The 22,464-nt window shown below is 50.7% G+C and overlaps 2 protein-coding genes across 6 annotated transcripts in view; one reads left to right on the top strand and one right to left on the bottom strand.

Moving 5' to 3' along the window:
* The window catches only part of DAAM2 (dishevelled associated activator of morphogenesis 2), a 105,800-nt gene extending 99,838 nt beyond the window's left edge, over positions 1-5,962 (top strand). For all 3 annotated transcript variants that reach the window (XM_081034072.1, XM_081034070.1, XM_081034071.1), the window contains 4 exons: positions 559-619; positions 1,805-1,936; positions 3,038-3,208; positions 3,562-5,962. In XM_081034072.1, coding sequence (XP_080890198.1) covers positions 559-619; positions 1,805-1,936; positions 3,038-3,208; positions 3,562-3,783 — 586 coding nt within the window. In that variant the 3' untranslated portion in view covers positions 3,784-5,962. The remainder of the gene's footprint in view (positions 1-558; positions 620-1,804; positions 1,937-3,037; positions 3,209-3,561) is intronic.
* Positions 5,963-6,648: 686 nt separating this feature from the next.
* The window catches only part of MOCS1 (molybdenum cofactor synthesis 1), a 38,121-nt gene continuing 22,305 nt past the window's right edge, over positions 6,649-22,464 (bottom strand). Inside the window, exons 4-12 of one of the 3 annotated variants that reach the window (XR_013992286.1) lie at positions 17,308-17,472; positions 15,236-15,297; positions 14,791-14,902; positions 14,315-14,427; positions 13,670-13,780; positions 11,323-11,443; positions 10,736-10,798; positions 8,746-8,834; positions 7,276-7,468 (exon numbers count right to left, since the gene is read on the bottom strand). Coding sequence is in view for 2 of the 3 variants with exons in the window: in XM_081034097.1 (XP_080890223.1) it covers positions 8,086-8,834; positions 10,751-10,798; positions 11,323-11,443; positions 13,670-13,780; positions 14,315-14,427; positions 14,791-14,902; positions 15,236-15,297; positions 17,308-17,472 (1,481 nt within the window). In the remaining variant the exon portion in view is untranslated. Of the gene's footprint in view, positions 8,835-10,735; positions 10,799-11,322; positions 11,444-13,669; positions 13,781-14,314; positions 14,428-14,790; positions 14,903-15,235; positions 15,298-17,307; positions 17,473-22,464 lie in introns of all 3 variants that reach the window. The other 2 variants (XM_081034098.1, XM_081034097.1) reach the window with 2 other exon arrangements.

The following is a 22,464-nucleotide window of genomic DNA, read 5'->3' as shown; positions in this document are numbered from 1 at the left end:
GGCCTAGTGGGGGCTGAGGGGCCGCATAACTCCCTGGCCATGGGTCCAGGCAGAGGTAGCTCTGGCTCCCAGAAAAAAGTGCTCACACAGTTGGAAGTCAGGTCCAAGGAGATATGGGTGGGGCATCAACAGTATCTGCTGCAGGCAAGAAGTCAAACCTGAACACATCCAGGGTGATGGAAGCATCTCCAATAGAAGCAGAAATGCACCGGTAAATGGGTAATATGCCTCGAATGGTTCCTGCATACACGTACCATGTTAAAGCTTATGCATATTACCCGGTGGTAAAAAAAAAATAAATCCAAACCAGAGGCCATGTGTTAGAAACCTTCTAATATGCAACTTGGCATTTCTAATCTGGAAAGAGCTACAGAAAATGTGTCACCCCTGTTATTTTATAGAAGCACAGACAGAGCACGGAGGGGAAGTGATTTGCCACGTTAGTGGCCGAGGTAGGGCTGGAGCACAGGTCTGCTGACCCCCAGGCCATTGGGCTTTGCATTGCCCTCTCCCTGAAGCCCCCTCAGCGACTCTCCCTCCCTCTGTGTCCTCCCACAGCCTGGCAGAGCTGGAGAAGGAAGTGGGCAACCTCAGGAGGGGCCTCAGAGCAGTCGAGGTGGTGAGTATGTCATTGCCACCTGCCTGGCTTTGAAGGGATGCTGTCAGAGGCAAAAGCTCTGGTGGCCCCCCAGGCAGCAGACCCTGTCTGATGCATTTCTGGCCCAAAGCTCCTGGCTGGGGTATAGAAAAACTGGCACAGTGGGGACAGCCTCTAGCACAGTCAGCCCTTAGGAAAGGATGATTGGATTATCTGGGGCTTAAATTTAGGCTCTTGATGAGGGGACATTGAGACTAGCCAGGTCACTGTCCAACATGTCTATCAGCCACATGCTTCAGTTTGATTCAAGTAGATGGGAAAGAGGACCCACATTCTTTGGAAGCCGGCTAGGGGCAGGTAGCCCATAGTGTGGTGTACTGGGGACCGCTGTTCTCCGAAGTTCCTGCCCTATGTCTCTTTGCCGTCCTCCCTGAGCCAGTAGAGGAGCCAGGGGCTGCACTCTTTGCTGGAGACGCAGGTCTCTGGTTGCCACCATTCCTGTTCTGGTGGCTTCTCTGATGATACCATCTCTGGCCCGAGGTTAGGCTGGTCCACTATGGGGATGTCGTCAATTCTTTGTCTCCCACACTTAGGAACTAGAGACCTGAGAGACCCTTTCTGTTTTCACTGCATGTGTGGAGGGTAGGTGGGTAAGGCGAGGATGAACTTAGAGAACAAAGTTCAGTATGAGAAAGAACCTGTCAAGGCCACGATGGTCGGGAGGGGGCAGATGGTGATTACCAATTTATAGCCCTTTGAAGTGCTTCCCAAAGCATGGCTCCCGGACCAGCAGCATCCGCACCAGCTAGGAATGGTGAATGCGCATACGAAACATCTGAAGCTCTTGTTAAAATGCTGATTCTGATTCCATAGGTCTGGGGTGGGGCCTGAGAACCTGTATTTCTTCAGATTTCCCAGGCGAGGCTGCTGCTGCTGGTCGCAGGCCAGGCCACACTCTGGGGAGCAAGGACCTAGAGAAAGAAAGATGGCAGTCGTGGGTGAGGGAAGGATAGAGGCCGGGTGGATTGGTTGATAACTCTCACGATCTTCGGCACCCTTAAAATTCTGACACTCAAGGTGTTCCCTCTTCCAAAGGAAGGCTCAATATCCTGTGATTGGCAAACAGGGTGCGCGAAGTGGTGACCCAAGAATTCCTGAGTTTTATCCTAGTGCCAGTCTAACCAGCACTTCACTCTCCCTCATCAGGAGCTGGAATATCAGAAACGCCAGGTGCGGGAACCAAATGACAAGTTTGTCCCAGTCATGAGTGACTTCATTACGGTGTCCAGCTTTAGCTTCTCAGAGCTGGAGGATCAGCTGAATGAGGCGAGGGACAAGGTAAGAGTGCCACACGTTGCCAGTCTTACCCTCGGCCTAACCCCTCCACCCCCACTTCTCTCCAGCTCAGCCTTACGTAGACACTGCTCCTTCACCCATTCCTACCAGATGGCCCAGAAGGGACAAACCCAGAATCACAATGCTTGGAGGAATAACCATTTTGTCACTCCTACAAGAAAAGCAATAGCATCTGTTGCAAAGATCATAGTCCATTCATCAGGTGTCAGGCACAGCCTTAATTGTTTTACATGTGTCTCATTACCTACCTTTGGGTTTGTTGAAAGGTTATTAGCCCTCTCAATAGATATGTGCCCTGAGATCCAGAGAGGTTAAGTAACTTGCCCAAGGTTGCCCAGCTGTGAGAGAGCTTTGGTCTCAGCTGCTGTCTTCCTGCTTCTCACACTAACATGTACATGGACCCCCATCTCTGGGGGTCTTGTTAAAATGTGATTCCTCATTCAGGAGGTCTGGCATGGGGCCTGAGATTCAGCATTTCTAACATGCTCCCAGGAGATGCCCATGCTACTGGTCCATGGAGCCTAATGAGTAGTCAGGTCTTTCATAGAGGACTTTGGGTTGAATTAGAGATGATAGGACTCAATAGAAGAACAGTGCCTGGCCCGTATAATTGTACCTAGCACTTTATATCTACTTGATTAACCCCCATGACAACACTATGAAATAGATTCTATTATTATCCCCATTTTACAGATGAGGAAACCGAGACACAGATAGGTTAAATAACTAGTCCAATCACTATGACCTCTGAGGTCATTCTGAGCTCTGACCAGGCAGTTCCTTCCCAAGGTCCCTAGCTCCTGACCCCACACCTACACCGTAACAGAGCCACAGGTGGTTCTGGGCAGCCTCATCAGCCAGCTTGGCTTCCCCACTTCCCCAGGGTGTCAGCCTCAACCCTTCCCTTTAGCCTTGTCCTTACCCCGATAATAATGGGGGTCTCCCCTTCTCTAGTCCTGACCCCATTCCAAAGATCTCAAGCCTGGGATGGGGCTCTGCTCTGGCTGGAACCCACCTAAGCACGTGGCCTGGGCCCATGAGGCTCAGAGGTGACTCTCCACCACACCTTCACCCCCCCAACAGTTCTCCAAGGCCCTGATGCACTTTGGGGAGCAGGACAGCAAGATGCAGCCAGACGAATTCTTTGGCATCTTTGACACCTTCCTGCAGGCCTTCTCGGAGGCCCGGCAGGATCTGGAGGCCATGAGAAGGAAGAAGGAGGAGGAGGAGCGGAGGGCCCGAATGGAAGCCATGGTGAGAGGGCTGGGCAGAACCCGAGGGAAGAGAGGCTGCTCCGAGGGGCGACAATGGTTGGGCTGTGTGCCAGGACACCCGGGCCTCAGAAACACTGCTGGGGCTGAAGTCAATCCCCAAGGAGAGAATGGTCTTCCCAGCATGAGGGGAGACAGCATGGGGACTGGGCGGGCATGGGGCATCCTGGGAAGGAGTGGGGCCAGTTGGTGAGCCTCAGCAGCAATGCACAGAGCCGAGGGGTTAGCCCCTGGCTGGGAGGACATCCATGTGTACATTAGACAATGGGTGGCTGCTCTGGCCTCCTCCCATCTCTGGGGATGCCAGCCCTTCACTCTCCTTCCTCACCCCTCCAGCTGAAGGAGCAGAGGGAGCGAGAGCGGTGGCAGCGGCAGCGGAAGGTCCACACGGGCAGCACGCTGGAGGAGGGAGGCGAGTTCGACGACCTGGTGTCAGCTCTGCGCTCGGGGGAGGTTTTTGACAAGGACTTATGCAAGCTCAAGCGCAGCCGCAAGCGGTCAGGGAGCCAGGCCCTGGAAGTCACCCGGGAGCGGGCAATAAACAGGCTAAATTATTGACCTGGGCACTGGCCACAGCAGGAGGCCAGGAGCCAGGGATGGACTGAGAGGGGCTGAGTGAAGCAGGCGGTGATACTTAAACAATTTGGTGCTCGGTTTAGAGCCCTGGGCTGGGTCCTAGGGTGGGGGCTGTGTGTGGCAGGACCAGGCGTCGCCCCATACTTGCCTGAAGGGGCTCCTCTCATCTCCTCCTCCCATTCTTTCCGCTCCCCGGCCCCCAGGGACTCTCTGAGGCTGATTTGGACATCCCTGGCAGGCCTGGCTGAAGGGGCCCTGCTGCCCACTGCCAACATGGCACCCACATGTTGGCACAGAACTGTTTCAGATCGAGACGGAACAGGTCCATGAATTTGGCCTAGATTTCGTGTGCAGTGGGGAGTAACTGTGGGGTGGGCCTCTGAGGGCCAGGGTGAGAGAGCCCAGGCTCTCATCCCTCACGAGGTGGCTTCGTGGAACATTGAGCTGGGGGCATACTTTCTTGAATGGAAAAGGAAGAGGCATTACATATTCTAGCTAGATGTGTTCCAGGAAAAATATGCTGGCTGGCTGATGCAGGGACCAAGTCATCAGGACTGAGTAGCAGTGCCTGTTTCCTACATCACAAGTCCTTTAACCCCTCTCTTGCATGTCTTAAGTGTCTTTCCCTTCCTTCCCTACTGTTACCTCCATCCTGTCTACTAATCCAGAATCCCAGAAAACCCACCTTCGGGTTCCCATGACTGTGGCCTACTATCAGGTACTTGATGAATCTGGTAGGGGAAGGGGTTCAACAAAGACCCCATGTGTCACACCTCGTGCCTTGGGCATAGGGACCCTAGAACAAAATGCCGCCCCGCCCCACCTCCCCTGGACAACCGGAGCGTTGTCCTGAGGTAAGACCGTGACTTGACAGCCCCTCACCCGAGGGCAGCACTTGAATGCCTAGTCCCACCCCAGAGCTTTCTGGTCTACCACTCAGATGCCAAACTCTAACATCTGCCTCAGGGCAGAAGCCACAGTGACCTCCCACTCTGTCCAGTGTGCAAGAGACCACCTCAAACCACATGTGTCTATCTGTCTGAGGCTGGCCCTGGAGCGTCGGTTCCTGAGAGGGTCCCAAGGGCCAGGGCTGCTCTCTGCATTGACATGCCATTTCTGAGGGTGTCTCCTTCTCTGAGACATTCACATTGAGCCCAGAGCAGGCAGGGGAAGCTAGGGAGATGGAAGATGAAGAATGGAGGAAGAAGTCCCATTTCCCTGGGGTGTGCACTGCCTGAAGGAGCCAAAGGGGAAAGGCTGGCACCTGACGTGGTTCTTCACCCTGAACTTCCAAGGGGCCCCTGTAGGTCTTCCTGTCCACTCCCACCTTCCACGCTGTCCATTTCCATTTCACATTCTGCCCATCTTGAGCATGTGGGTCAATGGCTGTGTCTAAAAAAATTTTTAGTCTTCCACAAGAAAGGAGGTGAGGTCAACTCCATCAAAGCTCTTATTTTCAGTCTTTTCTTCCCCTAGAGTTGACCTTTCATCCTCTGTGTCTGCCTACCTGACACCTCTCACCCCGCCACCATCAAACAGCTTCTTGCCCTTCCATCCTCCTGCCCTTCCTTTTATGTTTCTCAACCTTCCAACCTACTCCTCCAGCTCAGGGTTATTGCCAGTGGACAGACTGATGGGCTGGGCCCACTCTTTAGCTGCCTCTCTATCTTTTCCCTACCTTATCTTTTCCCTACAGATTCCTGGGGGTGGGGCCATAGTAGCTACAAGGGGGTGTGGTGAAGAAACGTAAGGTTGGTGAGCCCGGCATGTGTGTTGGTTTGAGGGGGAGGGATCTACGCAATCCAAGCCTGGCCAGGACAGGTGTGAAGGAGCCATCTGGGAGCCCAGGTGAGGGCAAGATGAAGACTTCCAGGAAGAACAGCTGCAGAGAGCTCTGTCATACCCATCTGTACACCCAAGAGCCCGTACCACCAGCTGGTGTTGGGGTTATGGAAGGTTGTGCGTGGGGTCTCTGAACGTCATCTCCCGAACTGGCTGGGCTGAGGTCAGCCTAACCCACAGGGGCAGGAACAGGCGAGGGCTCCACTTCTATCCAATAGGCACGTCCAAGTCCTGATATTCCCACCCACCGTGGAAGACTGGACACGCACCAGGAAAGACAAGGAACATGGAAGCTGTTCAAGACACATTGGATCCGCAGAAAAGCATAATTTGGTTTAACTGTTTACAGAAGACACATATATTGTTCCAGGGCTCAGGCTTCTCACCCCCCCCCCCCCAATTTTTCCTTCTCTATTTATTATTTTCAAGATCTGGCCAGTGACTCTGGCACCAGACATCATTGTAGGCAGAGCTCCACAAAGTGCCTTGGACCATGCACCATAATGGCTGACTCAGCGAGAAGGGGCTAGCACCCCATGAAGATGGCTGAGTTGGTCCTGGATATGCTACCTGTTTACGCCTATTTGTTCTTTGGTCTTTCCACCCTTCCTGCCATCTTCGGGTAAATTTCTCCAGCTGTCTAACTATGTGTCCAATGTAAAATTCACGTAACCTAATACAAGCTGTCCCCTTCTCAGCAGCAGCACCCACTCCTCCTCCCCTGTGATGGAAGTAAGGTGTGTTTAGGGCAGTGGGAGGAGGAAATTCTCCAGGCGGTTGGGGAAGGGTTTGGTCCAGGCTCTCCCTACCCCCGTCCTGTTTCCATCAACGGGGAAGCCATGACTGTCTCCCGCACCTCTACCAGGGACGCCTTCATGCCACGGTTCTCTCACCAGTTGTCTCAGACAACACATGAGGCTAATGTCTGAAATCGGCAGCGTCCTTTTCACCTGCACCTTTTTTATAATATATTGTAATACTAAAAAATATTAAATCCATACCATCCCCTTCCAGCCTGCCTTGAAACCTGTGCCTTCTTCCTGGGAGGGGGCTTCAGGTGTGCTGGAGAGCAGGCACAGCTGGGGGGGGGGGTGGTTGGAGCCAGCTCATCCCAGCTCTGAGAACTCAGTGCTGACATTTTCAGGAACTCTGCAAGCCAGTTCGCATGGTACCATAGCTTGAAATTGGCCTTGGAATCTGGCTTTTTCTTTTCCCAAGAACTGGCTGTTAAACATTCATCAGCACACCTGGGTGTAGGGCAGAGGGGAGTCAGCCAGAGTGTCACTGAGGATTGACCGAAACCCTGTCCACATAGAAAACCCAGTAAACAAGTCCAGGGCTGGGGATGTGGGACCCTGGAACCTGTAATTGCACCCCGATCTCTAATAGCGAGTGATGAGCTTTGGATACTCCCACCCGACAGTCTTACTGTACATGGTGCATTTCTGTGCCTCCCACTCCACCCCTACATTCTCCCCAGGGAAGGTGGAAACATAGGGAAGACATGTCCCTTCAGCATGTCCAGCATCCCCTGCTCCTCTTCCCTGGGACTTGGGCTTTGGGGTGAGGGTGAGGGGTGGGCATGAAATCCAGCAGCTCAGTGCCCTGTGCACAGATACAGGCCTCGGTCTTGCGTTTCCAAAGTTGGCACTGCAGCTTTATTTTGTGCGCTGTGAGGGTGAAGGCAATCTTCAGCTCTCTTCTTTCCCTGATATGTTCCAGAATAAAGGGGTATGGGTAGGCGGGGAACAGCAGTGCACAGGGCCAGGTGTGGCCGTGAGTGGTCAGGAGTCCTCGTGTGCGTCCTGCAGCCCACGTGCGTGTCCTGTTAGAGGAGGGAGACTGAGGAAAGGGAGCAGGCAGGACGGTGCAATGGTTAAACAGAGAGCCTGCAAGTTTGAAGGGAAACAAGCTCTTTCTGAGGAGGGATGGTGGAGAGGCAGGGGCAGGGCAGGGCTATGGAGCCACAAACTTGGGCAGGCAAATCCGCTGAAGAGAAGTCGTCGTACATTCTTAGTGCAAGCTGTGCTTTCCTCCCTCAAAGTGGGTTCTCTGCTTTGTGAGCCCTTATTCTCTCCCCAGGGAAGCAGCAGAAGAGAAAACCCAAAATGAGAAGTGGAAGTTAGGGGCTGGATTGTCTGAAACTGGTTGTCTGAAACAGTCCACAGATAACGCCATGTAATTTTTCGGTTACCTAGCATTGCTTATTGCAGCCCCCTCCCATGACCTTAGTGTCCAGGAAGGCCGAAGGGCCTGCTCTTTTCCTCTCTGAATAAAGGAAACCTCGCAGGTCATCAAAGGTCATTGAGTAGTAAGGGAGTGGGCTGACCTCGGGTTCGCACTGGTAAACAGAGATGGGGTTCAAGGAACGTGCCACCTTTCCCTCGGCATCGCATCCCCTCTCCTGACCTGGCTGGGCCGTGCTGAGAGCGGGCAGGAACCCTAAGTCCGATGGAAATCCCCCCTCTGACCCCCCGTCTTGCTGATGAGCTTGATCTCCTCCAACACGATGTCCCTGCTGACCGCCTTGCACATGTCATACATGGTGAGGGCAGCCACAGCAGCTGAGGTCAGGGCCTCCATCTCCACCCCAGTGGGGCCCTGAGCCCGGCAAGACGCCTGGATCACCACGGCATGGCGTGTGCTGTCCAGCTCCAGCTGCAGCTGGACATGGCTCAGGGCCACATGGTGGCACAGAGGAATCAGCTGGCTTGTCACCTTCGCTGCTTGGATTCCAGCCAGCTGGGCCACCACCAGGGCATCTCCCTTCTTTAGCTGGTTCTCTTGGACGAGTTTGAAGGCCACAGGCCCCAGGAGGACCACAGCGGAGGCCACGGCCACTCGCTCTGTGTTGGGCTTACCACCCACATCTACCATAGCTGCCCGTCCTTCTGTGTCCACGTGGGTTAATTGGTCCGAGGTTGGCAGGGGTCCTGAGCGGGAGGCAGGAGCCCGGGACACAGGGCTAAGGCACTTTGGGTTGGAATCTGAGTCTGGGTGGGAACAGTAGTGTCTCTGAGGGGAGCCGGACCCCGGCCACCGCTGGGCGAGGGGCGGGGTCTGGGGGACCCACAAAGTCGCCATCTGGTTGGAGAAACTCACTCTGTGCCTCAGACCCTGAACACCGAGGGAGTCCTTGGAGGAAATGCTTGGAATGGCTGGTGGGGAATCTTGGAGCATCACAAATAATTCTGAAAGGCAAGAAAGAAAAAGAAAAAAAGACTGAGTCCAAAAGAGAATTCTTTTTCCCACCTCTTCTCCTAACCCTTTCCCTACCCCACCTCGAGTTCTCTCTTCCACACTGAGGAAAGAGGAATGAAGAACGAAAACCACGGTGAGAAGAGATGAAACAGAACATACACAGATAGTCCCCAGAATACAAGTAAGCAGCCCTTCTCATCAGGGGTCACACAATGGCCCTGCCAGTTTCTGACTGTCTTGTGAGGGGACTCCTGGGCACCCCTCCTCACAAAAACTATGTTGTCAAAGTTCCCTTAGAAAACACGTGAGGTCTGAAGACTGAAGCCTGGATCAGAATACTTCTCCGCGCCTTTTCATTTTCTTAAAACTACAGCAAGGGTCTCAGCCTGAATCACCAATTACAGCTACTCTCATCTTCATTCTTATGAAGAGTTAATAGGAATCATGTCCTTTACAAATTAACTACTAATAGACATATTTAATCTATTTAAACAATGCATTTCCAGCCTCCTGAAGCACATCAGACATGCACATAAAGCGACAGGCTGGCTCAAACGGTCCTGAGGGCCTTGGGAACCTTGCAGGCTCCTGTTACTCAAGGGTGGTCCCTGTACCAGCAGAGGCAGCGCCATCTGAGAACAGTTAGAGACGCAGAATCCCACCCGACCTCCCAAATCCACATGTGAAATAACAAGATCCCCAATGATTCGGGTGCATATGAAAGCCTGAGAGGCTCTGCTCTGGGCAACTCTTGGCTTTTAGAACCCAGACTGGTTTAATCACTTGTATCCTGGAGAGTAATCAGATACCGTATGAAGCAAACTTCCAGCTTCATTATGCTCTGGACCCCCTCCCTTGTCAATGTCAGAGGCACAGCCTTCCTTCTAGGGGGGCCCTCCAGGCATTCCCCACTGCTTGTCATAAAATGTCAGCATGGCTCAGTGCCTAGCAAGAGGGCTACAGAGCTGGAAGTGAGGGAGGAGCGTGAAGAAGTTTTCTTCCCAAAGCAGGTGCCCTGGTGAGCTGTCTCTCCTCCTCTGGGTGGATGGTTTGCAAGGCTCGTCCCTGGGTGCTCTCCAGGCCATGGGCTCACGGCTCCAGCCTTTGCAGAAAAGCCTCTTCCCCTAGTTTTTTTCACTGCTTCCTCTTGCCTAGTGGCACAGTTCAGGGGCCCAGACCCAGAGCTGCGGCTGAGGGGGCAAGGCCTCCCCGGGTCTAGTCTGGGCATGGTGCCAAAGGGGCAATAGCCCCTCCGAAGCTTATCATGGCCCAGCCAGTTCCTTCTGGGCCAGAGACCACGTGTTTTTTGTTTGCAGCACCCTATGCACTGAGAGATGTCCTAAGCACATAAGTTCCTGGGAGTCAAGGACCTCAGAAGCTGAGATGCTGGCTGGGTCGTCTCTGACAAGATGAACAACATTCTTAGCTTGCCACCTCAAGCTCTGCCCAGCGCAGAAGCTAACAACACATCAGCCAATGGGTGCTACTGGCCCACATTCACCCATGCACTGGCCCACAGTACAGAGGGAAAGGGACACCCATAACTGTATCCACGCTGGGAGATTCTAGAGCTGAGGACAAGGTCTCCGTTCTAACCAGGAGCTCTGTATTCAGGGGACAACTAACTCAGTGATCGTGACATCTGGAGGACCCCCGCCCTGATTTCTGGTGAGCCAGAAGGACCATTGCTGCAGCAAGTTTAGTGGAGGGGAGCCGTGCACAGGGGAGCACAGAGGCAGTAACAGCATGAAGGGCTACAAAAGGATGAAGGAGGAATAGGAGAAACATAAGGATGAGACTATCAGGACGAAAGGCAAGACCTACGGGTGCCTCATGGCAGGGGCCCCACCCCCCTGGCAACCCCCAATGACAAGGGTGAGTGGTTACGTACTGCTGGGTCACCCACCGATGAGGATCATGGGCCGGTTCTTCATCTGGGAAATATTGAACATGCCTGGGGTCGGGGGCAGAGAGAGGAGAGCAGAGAACGGGAGAGAGAGGGTGGGGAAAGGAGAGTTCAGTGGCGCAAACATGGTCATAGCATTTATGACAACCCCCTGTATCTGTACTCACCTATGTGTATCTGACAAAGCCTCCCCTGTGTATGGCAAGGTCACCCATGACCAAGCCCAGAACAGTCTGTGGACACCCAAGATCTACCCTCCTGACAGAAGGCAATGTGTGGGATGAGAGAGAGGCAATGACACCCCTCTTCTCTCCACCCAGTAAAACAGCCCTGGAGACTTCAGGGTCCCCTCTCCTGTGCAGTCTCTGCAGTGCCAACTTCCCCGAGGAAGGGGAACCATCACCATACCCCAAATCTGGGGTCCTACAGGAGGGTCTGGGAGTAGGGATAACAGTGCTGCCAGCTCCCTTCCCGCCAGGCTTCCCTGTCCTCTCACCTCAACGATGGCTGCCTTCCTGCTGACAGGGGCCCATTCAGCATCCACCCTGGCCTGCCCCACTCCCGCCCCTTACCTGCATGCTGCCGCTTCTTCCTGCCCACAGCAGCCCCGATGATGCTCAGCAGCTCCTCCTCGGACGCCCCTGCCCGCAGGTGATTGCGTAGAGACACCTCTGCGTTCCCAAAGAGGCAGACCTGCGGGGGGTCACGGTAGGGGTGAGGACAACGTGCCTCCCTCATCCCTGAGCCTTGGCCCTGAACCCTAGGGACGCCCCTGGGCTGAGCGCCAGCACCCAGGCCTCCCAGGGCAGGGTCATGCTCAGGGCGGGACTTCCTGCAATGAGGGACAGAAGGTGCTGGACAGAGGAATCCAAGAGGCAGGAAGAGCAGGAAGCAGGATCAGACATCCCAAGGTCCATCTCTGACTTAGTCATGTTGCCTTCGGCTTGTTGAGTGTACTTTTAAAACGTAAATAGTTGCCAACAGAGACGGCACCTCCCAATCCAGATCCATACCTTCTTCTGAGACATTCCATAGAATGGCGTCTTCATGGCCAAGAGAGTGGACCCCAGTCAGTCGCAGCTGAGTCCTGGTAGCCCCCTCCAGACGTGGCATGCACATCTCATTTCGCTTCATTTCCCTCCTGGTCCCTTCGCTCATGGACGTTACCTGCCCGCCCCATCCCACTCCAGTCTGCGATCCCTGACTGGTGGCGGAAAAGCAGAGGGCTGGTGGAGATGCCATCGTGAGGTCATTCAAACTTGACTCAGTGCTCCCCAGCTTCTGAGAGTGGCCGGTGCTCTGGGGGGCTCGGGGTGTGGGAGGCAGTCCCAGAAAGTGAGATACCTACTATCCTCCCACAAAACTGTATAAAGCACCTACTATGTATCGGCTCTACACAAGACACTGTGGACGCAGAAACAGAATGTGTGAGAAGCCCCTGAGGGCAGAGACCACCAGAGAAAATCTAAGCAGAAGGCACAGCTACTTCACCATGTTGGTTAGTCCCCATTCCTCCCTTCCTGGTACCCAGGTCCCACTCTGCCCGTCGGCCACCAGGAGGGCCCCTTATGAACTCCACCTTCCAGACTTCCCTCCAGCTGGTTTCCACCTGGGTTTGGCTGATGGGAGATGTCAGGGTGAGAGGAAAGTGAGGCCCAGCATTTCCTTCCTGCTTCCTCCCCGCTCTGGCTGTTTCCCTCCATAACTACCCCAACACCAACCAGGAGGTCACGCTGCCAGCCTCCGGCTCTTCCCCCCAGGGGTGGGGACAACTGCTCGCTGCTGCTCTTTGAGTGTCAACACCCTTTACAGGTCCCCCTAACCTGCACTATCAATAGCCTCTTCGGTCCATTCTCTCCAGAATCCCACCTTCCATTTCCTGCAGGCCCTGACTGACATGCACACCACCTAGTCTCGGTCAATTTCATATCCCCAGCCCAGAAAAATCTTTTTAGCTTTTTAACAACTGCTGGAGGGTTCCTTTTGGAAGTCAAACTTAATGCATCTAAGCCCAACCCCCTTCACCTCCCCCCACCTCAATCCTAAACAGGTCCCAATGCCGACCAGCCACCTGGACGCCTTTCTCTCCTCCCTCCACCTGCATTACCAGGGTCCTTCATCCTTCCTCCCCATTTTCACCTCATGCTCTTACATATTTAGGACGTCGCTAAATGGCCATCTAACCAGTCTTCCTATTTCCAAATTCAATCTGTTGGTTATTCTTCCTAAAACACCAATGGGGGATCATGTCTCCTCCATGTCCAGAAACTGCACGGCGCCCTACTGTCAAGACCATCCTCTGCACCTTGTATCTGGGCATTCCCACCCACTGCGATATCCGACTTTAATCTGCCCTGGCCACGGTAGCATGGACCCCAGGTACACCTCCTCCCCTGCCCTCACTTCCCCTCCCCCAGCCATTCTTCCAGGCTCACCAAGGTCCACCAGCACCCTTCCGGCCTGTTGGGCCATGCATCTGACAACATGTGGTGCCACTCATTAGCTCTGTTTGGCCTTACCAAGGAGCCTTTATGTCCCTAAAGGGAAGGGGCAAGTCTCTGCCTCCCACGTATCATGCACTTTGAGCACCCAGCGCACGCTGGTCAGACATGAGTAATGGAGGCAGGTTTCAGGGCTGAGCCCCTGGCCTAGTGGAACGGGCCAACCAGGGTGGGGGCCGGGCGAAAGTGCACACTGATTCAACTCTTCCCTGCCCCCCATTTTCTAGTCCTGGAAAGTGGGTCCCAATCAACCAAAAGTTACTTCAGGCACCCAAGGAAGGAAGGAGTCAGGGCCCCGCATGGAGGTGCCTGCTGCTCCCATGACCTCCCCAAATCTGATACTGTTTCACCAACCACCCTATTTGCCCTGCTAATCTCCCCTCCAGTCAGGGGGTTCAGGTGGGAAGGGGACACTCACCTTGAGGTTCCCGTCAGCTGTGATTCGCAGCCGGTTGCAGGTCCCACAGAAATGCTCCGACATGGATGTGATGAAGCTGATGTGGCCTCGGAAGCCAGGGATTTTAAAGCTCTGGGGGGAGGAGGGCAAGGAGGGCGGTGTGTGGGGGGTACACGGACGGAGACGAGCCTCTGCGCGCCAGCTCACTGCCTGACACCAGCGCCCTCACTCCACAGCCCTCTCCAGAGGATCCCTTCGGAAGGGAGCACCCCAGGCCCTCAGACAACGGAAGACTCATACACGCATGACCCATGATGAGCTCCCTGCCTGCGCCTGGCCTGCCCGGCAGCAAACGTGCTAAGAATGCAGGGCCCTGTGGGCACCATGGCCAGAGCAGGCCCTGCAGAAGTACAGCTCAAGCTCCCCGCCCCCACTTACTGGAGGGGGGCTGTCCTACAACAAGTGACTTAGCCCCCACCCCTACCTGGCCTGCGTCTTTACCCAGGAAAAAGGAAGCTGTTGTGATGGCCCTGACACGTTTCCTGCTGCAGTCCTCCTGTCCTGCAGCGCTGCGCTCCAGCCTCAGGCAGCCCCTGCCAGCTCGCCTGTCCTAGGGTGAAGGCGGGACGTTGCTCCCTACCCAGCCCTCCTGTTGCCCCCTCAAACCTTGGCTGTGCTGGATTCCTCCTCAGGCAGCTTCTCCAGCTCCGGCCACCGTTGCCGGAGGGTGTCCAGCATCTCCTTGTAGCTGACCATCTTCTTGAAGTTCCACTTGTTGCCTGCATTGGGGTTGGAGGCTACTGAGTCACGGTGCTGCAGGGGCCCAGGGCTTTCAGGTCCATCCTCCCACACAGCCCGGAATCAGCTCTCTCGGACGGGAGGTCAGGAGGCCCCGCCTAGAACGAGTGGATCAAATCCCCCCCACACTTGGCACTGAGAAGCCTCCAGAGTCCCATTACAGCCCTAGCCCTGGCGCCCGCCCGGGCCCCTCCCCACCATCCCTGGAGAAACTCCTACACACACAGCAGGGTCTGAGGTCAGCAGTCCCCCTGGGCTGAGCCACGACCCCTCCCAGGGTCACCGTGCTCTGCCGAGGGGCCCAGCCTCCTCTGCCCTCCCCCACCCGGCTCCGAGTCACTGACCATCAAAGGGCATGTACTCTATAAAGCGCACGTCCAGGGGGAGGCCCTCAGTCAACGCGACAAAGTCCAGGAGCTCATCCTCGTTCAGGCCACGCATCACCACACAGTTAACCTGCCCAGGGCACAAAGGGGTCATGAGGGCTGTCCCCCAGGCTTCCTTTTGTGGGGATGACTTTTGGGGCTCTAGCACCTGCCTAGGTGCTCCACTGGGGGTCCCAATCCTTGCCTTTCACCCCACAGTTCTCCATAGGTTGGGGGATTCCATGGGGTCACTGATTTTCTCACCCCCCCTTTTGGGGTGAGGGGCAGGGCTGGATGGAGTAGGTAAGGAAGTGGGGGTGGAGGGGACACTGCAGCTGCACTGGCCAAGGCCAGGAGCTGGTAGTGAAAGGTCAAGCCAGGGTGGAGGGGACAGGAAGGCCAGTTAGCAGTGGCACGTGCTCACCTTCACAGGGCTGTAGCCCAGCTCAATGGCCTTGTGGATGCCCTCCATGACCTTGTGGAAGCCTGCGGTGAGGAAGAGAAACAATCTAGGAACTTCCTCCCTCTCCCCGACCCCTCCCACCCATAGGGAAGCAAGCGCCAGAGCTGTAAGGAGCCTCAGAGACCCCTGAGTCTGGGCAGGGGCTAACATTTTCCGTAAAGGGCCAGACAGTAAATACTTTGGGCTTTGTACGCCAAGAGGCAAAATTCAGGATATTATGTGGGCGTATGTCATAAAGATTTTATTGACTAAATTCAGAATATGGTAATAATTGAGCGTGCTTTTTTTTGTAAGACAGGTCTACACATGGAATGAAAGAATTGAGTTCTTTTCACAGGGATATTTTGCTTGATTGGCACTCCTAGTGAACGAACATTCCCTATCATGAAATTGATTGCAAATATTACCTGCAAAATCCACCCTTGGCTCGCAGGCTGTTAACAAGCAGGCAGGGGCCACATTTGGCCACTGGGGTGTAGCATGCAATCCTGAGCTAGGTGAACCCTCTCACAGTCTAGAAGAGGAAACTGAGGCCCAGAGTGAGGCAGTGCCCTGCTGGTGGCCTTGCACTGCATCTCTTAGAATGCAGGCTACCCAGCTCCCTCGTTAAGGCTTTCTCCTTAACAGTCTGTCTATTCATTCTCTCTGCTTATTCTCACCCAGCACCTACTTTATGCAGCAGCTGGGCCAAGGCTGGTGAGCCATTCCCACCTATCTCTGTGCTTAACCCCAGGCTGGCTTTCCCTCATGCCCAGCTCACTCCTGCATCTAAACATTTGAGTGCCTACTGTATGCAGATTCCACCCCAGCCCCCAGCCTGCACAGCCTGGTGAACATGAGTAATTCCCAGCTGGGACGTCACCCTGAAGTGGCTTGGGGATCGCCTCCGGTGTCCTTGAGCATTTTTGGATGGCTCAGTAAGGGAGGGCAAAGGAAGGAATATGCCGCTTTTATATAAAATGCTGTTAGGATAATCTAGAACTTTTCTCCATAAAGCACTCTCCCCTCCAAAAGAAGGTGGTGGCCTCAGAATGATCTGACGTTAGGACATACTGTCACCGATTCTCATTCCAAAAGCCCACAAACACACCTCTACTTTCCCATCTCAGAACCCTTGCAGGTTCTCAATTGATGTTCCCCCTCAGAATGTGCTCCCTTGATCTGAATCCCCCCAACCCGGTCCCTCAAAACCCAGGACATATGCCTCCTCCCTGAAGTCCTCCTTGTCTGTCTTCCCCCACTAGGAGTTCTCTCTTCCTCTCTGTAGTGCTTTAATCAACACCACTAGACCAGCAAAGGTGGTCTAGTGACATCACACTGCTTGGGCATTAATAGCCTGTAACACAGGGCAATGTCTTGAGTGTCTCTGTCTTCTCTCACAATGTGTGGAACAGCTCTTTACAGAGAGCAAGGACTCCACAAGCACTTCCTCAGCACGCAGATGCGTGTAAATGGGGATTCACACTGTGAGGCAAGAACCTCTGCTCCAAAATGAGGTCCATGACCCAAGAGGCTTCAGGCAGCCGTCACCCAATGAGACCTGGGGCTCTGGCCGCTCTAGCTCTCCAGCCCGGCCCTCCCTGAGGAAGCCCAGTGGGAGGGGGCTGTGGGTATGTTTGTCACAGAGGATGCGGGGGAACGACCAGGATAGGCCCAGGAAGCACACTGGGAGCTGATGGGGGACGCCACCTGGCAGTGCTATCCCTGACCCTGGCACCTCAGGGCGGCTGCTTCTACCCAAGGTGGCCCCGTATTTCTTCAGAGCTCATTATACGGTCATCAGTTCATCCCAGTTTCACAGTCCTCCTCTTAGTCCAGTGCTGAGTATCCCCCTCGGTCATCCCAGTTTGCCAGGGACTATCTTAGTTTGAAAACTGAAAGTTCTGTGTTCTGAAAATCCTCTTAGTCCCGGGAAAACTGAGGGCAAGGCACAGGTTGGTTGGTCAACGTAGCTCTTAGCATCTGATCCCCAAAAGTCCCCAGGGGTGTGGCTATAAAGACAAGGGACATTTGGTGAGGGGTGAAAGGATCACCTTTCCTGCGGACGATGAACTCATACTTGGCTGGCACCAGCGTGTCGAGGCTGATGTTGATGGCGTTGAGACCAGCTTTCTGGAGCTGAGGCAGCAGCCGGGCTAGGTTGATGCCGTTGGTGGTGACGCCAATGGTCCTCAGCCCCTCCAGTCGGTGGAGCTGGGCTGTGGAAAGAGAGGAGGGGGAGTCAGCCCTTATTCTTGGTGGGGCCAGGAGAAGGGCTGAAAGGCCAAATAAGATGGATGGAACAGTGACTTTCTGTGGACCTCTACTAATCACGCTTAGTGTAATAAGAAATACTAGCATAAAAACAATGATAAAAACAACCAAAAGATTAAACACTGAGTGTCCATCCTGCTAGAGGCTCTACTGAGGGCTTTGTGTGCGTCAGCTCACAAAGCTCATTGAAGTCTCACAATAATCATGATCCCCATTTAATAAGGGGAGGCTCAGAGAGAGCAAGAAAATTGCTTGAAGTCACATAGCTAATAAGAAGAACAGCTGAAAATCAAACCCATGTGTACTTGACTCCAGAACTATGCTCTTAATAACCAACTCACAAGTCTTAATACTCCGTATAATAGAAACAAAAAAAGTGTTTAGATTATGCACTAAACTGACTCCTCCATTCCACCAAAAATCCCTAGAAATAACAGAAGGGTTAAAAAAGAACCCATAATAGCATTGGAAGGCAGGAAACAATGCCTTCAATGGCCCAGAAAGGTGGAGAAAACAGAAAGACAGGAAGCAGATGGAGATCAGATGGATGGAGGATACAACCCAAAGCACACGCAGAAGACAGTTCTGTACAAAGTGGGAGGGTGACGGCACCACGCTTAGTAGTCACATATGCAGGGAACAAAAGGGTCCTTCATTATGGCAAGGGGGTTGCCTCTCTGGGGAATTATATTTGGGCTAATTAAGTAAGTTGGCCTCCCTCCAGGGAGCAGCAGCATTTACCCCAAGGCTAGACCACTTAGACTAGCCAAAGGGGGTGGGGAAGCCCTGAGTAACTGCTGATAGGAGACATGGGAGCCCTGGAGCCCAGAAGCCCAGCAGGACCTCATGCCCCTACTCCACAGACTCAAGGGCAACGAGCATAAACAGGAACAGCATTGACAGCCAGGCCAACAGAAACCTTGGGCACTGAGATGAGTACACAGCCAACATTTAAGGATAATTCTGAGAAAGATAAATTCCACAATTAGTGAAATGAAAGAGATACAGATGATTCTTTTGAAATTCAGAGTTAGATGAATACAGATGCAAACATCCTCATCAAACATTAGCAGACCAAATTCAACAATACATTAAAAGGATCACACGCCATGATCAAGTTGGATTTATTCCACAGATGCAAGAACAGTTTAACACCCACACATCAATCAACGTGCTACAACATCATTAACAAAATGAAGGATAAAAAAAACACACAGTCATTTCAGATGCAAAAAAGGGCATTTGCCAAATTCAATATCCCTTCATGATAAAAACTCTCAACAAAGGGGTATAAAAGGAACGTTGCTCAACATAATAAAGATCTTTATGACAAGCCCACTGCTAACATCAGACTCAATGGTGAAAAGCTCAAAGCTTTTCCTCTGAGCGTGGGAACAAGACGAGGATGTCCACTCGCACCATTTTTATTCAACACAGTATTAGAAGTCTGCCAGAGCAATTAGGCAAGAAAAATGAAGAAAAGGCATCCAGATCAGAAGGAAAGAAGTAAAACTGCCACTATTTGCAGATGACATAATATAAGACAGAGAAAGCCCCAACGGCTCTACCTAAATACTGTTAGAATAAACAAATTCAGTGAAGTTGCAGGATACAGACTCAATATACAAAAATCTGTTGCACATATACTAATAATGAACTATCAGAAAGAGAAAGTAAGAAAACAATCCCATTTACAATTGCATCAAAAAGAATAAAATACCTAGAAATCAATTAACCAAGCAGGTGAAAGATGTGTACACTGAAAACTATGAGATGTTGATGAAAGAAATTAAAGACACAAATAAGTGGAAAAATATCTCTGCTCACGGATTAGAAAATTAATATTTTTTAAATGTCTATACTGCTTAAAGCGATCTACAGATTCAGTGCAATTCCTATCAAAGTTTCAATGGTATTTTTCACAGAAATAGTACAAACAATCCTAAAATTTGCATGGAATCACAAAAGATCACAAATAGCCAAAACAATCTTGAGAAAGTAGAACAAATCTGGAGGCATCATGTTCCCTGATTTCAAACTATGTTACAAAGCTACAGTAATCAAAACAGTATGGTATCAACATGAAAACAGACACACGGATCCATGGAACAGAATGAAGAGCCCAGAAATAAACCCACATATTCAATTAATTTAAGACAAAGGAACCAAGAATATACAGTGGGGAAAGACCCTCTCTTCAATAAATGGTGTTGGCAAAACTGCACAATCACATGTTAAAGAATAAACTGGATCACCATATTACATCATACAAAAAGTTAACTCAAAATGGATTAAATACTTGATACGAAATGATAAAACTCATAGAAGAAAAACATAGGTGGTAAACTCCTTGACATTGGTCTTGGCAATGTTTTTTTGTAGTTGATACCAAAAGCAAAAGCAACAAAAGCAAACATAAACAAGTGGGGCTACATCAAAAGGTATTTATTGTAACATTATTTAAAATAAGCCAAAACATGGAAGCAACCAAATTGTCCATTAATGTATGAATGGATAAAGACAATGTATATATAGTATACACACACACATACACACACACACTCACACACACACACACACAGGAATAGTCTTCAACCATCAAAGGAAGAAAATCTTGCCATTTGTGACAACATGGATGGGCCTCGTAGGCACTATGCTAAGTGAAGAAAGTCAGACAGAGAAAGACAAATATCATATGATTTCACTTACCTGCGGAATCTTAAAAAAAAAAAAAGCAAAAGAAACCCCAGGAAAACAAAACAATACTGGACTCACAGATACAGTGAGTTGCCAAAGGTGGGCTACAGTAGGGGGTGAGTAAAATGGGTAAAGGAAGTCAAAGGTGTCAATGTCCATGTATAAAATAAAAAAAATCATGAGAATGTCATGTACAGCACAGTGATTATAGTTAATAACACTGTATTGTGTATTTGAAAGTTGTTAAAAGGGTAGATCTTAAAAGCTCTCATCACCAGGAAAAAAATATAACTGTGTCGTGATGTGTGTTAACTGGACTTATCATTGTGATCATTCTGCAATACATACATAGTGAATCATTATTTTTTACACCTGAAACTAATATAATGTTATATGTCAGTTATATCTCAATAAAAATAATCAGAGTTAATACCCACCGGGAGTTACATATTACATTCTGAGACAAGAAAAAGAACTAATTAGAATTCTTGAAAGTAAAATATATAGAGTTATAGAAAGATACATACTTGATGGAAAGTTATTAAATACAGTTTTGGAAATATACAGAAAGTTAGAAAATATAGAAAGAGAAAAACTCGGTGGAAAAGCAGTATGGACACATAAGAGTAAATGAGCGAGCTGGAATACTGAGCAAAGGAATTCTCCCAGAACTGTACACAAAGGAACAAGACTGAAAACAAAACAAACAAACAAAAAAACACCTCCTCACATTTAAATCGAATAAAATCTACAGAGAAAACATACTGTGTCAAAATGTCCACAATGGTTATCTTTGATCAGTAGTATTATAGGTGATTTTAAAAATATTTACTTGCCTAGAGATAAAATTTATTTCAAACCACCTGAATACATAAATCTTGGTGAAGGATTAGCTCAGCTCTGCATGAAAGCAGAAACCAGGAGTGAAGTGCCCAAATGAAGCTCGATTGAGAAAAAGGCCGCAGAAGATCACCTTTTTAACCCCAGTTAGGTAGAGATGTGCAGAAGTGCACATGCTCGTGATCTAAGACCAAAATTATATAGCCTTTCTGGAGAGAAGTTATGTATGATACCTTATAAAGCCTTTGATCTTAAATTTAAGGTCTGAAAATTGAAACCTAAGGAAATAATCATGGATGTGAACAAAATTGATTGATGAGGATGTTTATTAGAGAACAATGCATAAAAATGGGCAGTGGGAAATCATTCTGATAGCCAACAATAGAAAACTGGCTAAATTATGCTTTGTCTAGATGATGGAATAGTATGCAATGAAAAACGACTTTGTAAAATAATGTTAGGATGTTGGGACATATACATGCCATATTAAATTGAGAGAGTAGTTTAAAGAGTAGTTAAACTAGATGCAGAGAAAAAAAGACCGCAGATCACCAAACCAAAATGTAGACAGTGGTTACCACTGGGCAGTAGTGATATTCTTTTTGCTTATCTGAAATAAACATGTATTATTACTTTTATAATAAGAAAATAAAAGTTTAAAAATCAAACTTGTTTTAAAAAGAAAGAAAAGTGCTTTCCTTTGGGGCTTTGCCAAGATGGAAACTGAGTAATAGCTGTTGGTTCTCTCCACCCCAACCCTGGAGAAACACAGAATCCAAGAACATTAATAAAAGAAAATCTTGAGAAACTCATAGGAAGATGAACAGGTCTTTTGAACTAATATGGGGGAGGTGGTTTATAGCCTGGGGTTGAAGGCACCTGGCAAAAACTGTAAGCAGTTAAAGGAAGACAACATGGTTCAACTCTATTCTTGCCTCACCCACTGATGGCTCAGAACAAGCACTGCTCGTCCCCTTACTGAAAAATCAGTGGCATCAGCCCCAGAGAACTTGCTCAGGAATCCATATGTGGTAAACTCAGTAAGCTGCCAAAGTCCTGCTGGAAGAGGGATTGAAGACAACAGGTGGGGACTGAGAACCTCCTGCATTCATTTTTCCACCCTTCCAAAGCCCAAGAACTGGTGGATTAAAATCAAGGGTGAATCCTTCCAAATCCACTTCTCCTTGAGGGTTTGAAGTTGAAGACCTACAGGACCGCCATATGACATAACTCCAGGAGTGCCAGTCTCATCATAATGTAAAGTCTTACGTGGTGGAGAGACAAACATGAGTGAATAACTGTGATATTCTGGAATCGTGGGCTCCCTGGGCCTATCAAAGATGAAAATCTAGCCTTAAACCTTTTTTCCATTAAGCAGTGCCATGTGTGTTATGTGTCAT

The sequence above is a fragment of the Rhinolophus hipposideros genome (assembly GCF_964194185.1).
Source record: "Rhinolophus hipposideros genome assembly, chromosome: 3".
NCBI lineage: Eukaryota > Metazoa > Chordata > Mammalia > Chiroptera > Rhinolophidae > Rhinolophus > Rhinolophus hipposideros.
Note: the sequence above shows the minus strand (reverse complement) of the source record. Positions and strands in the feature narration are given on the sequence as shown.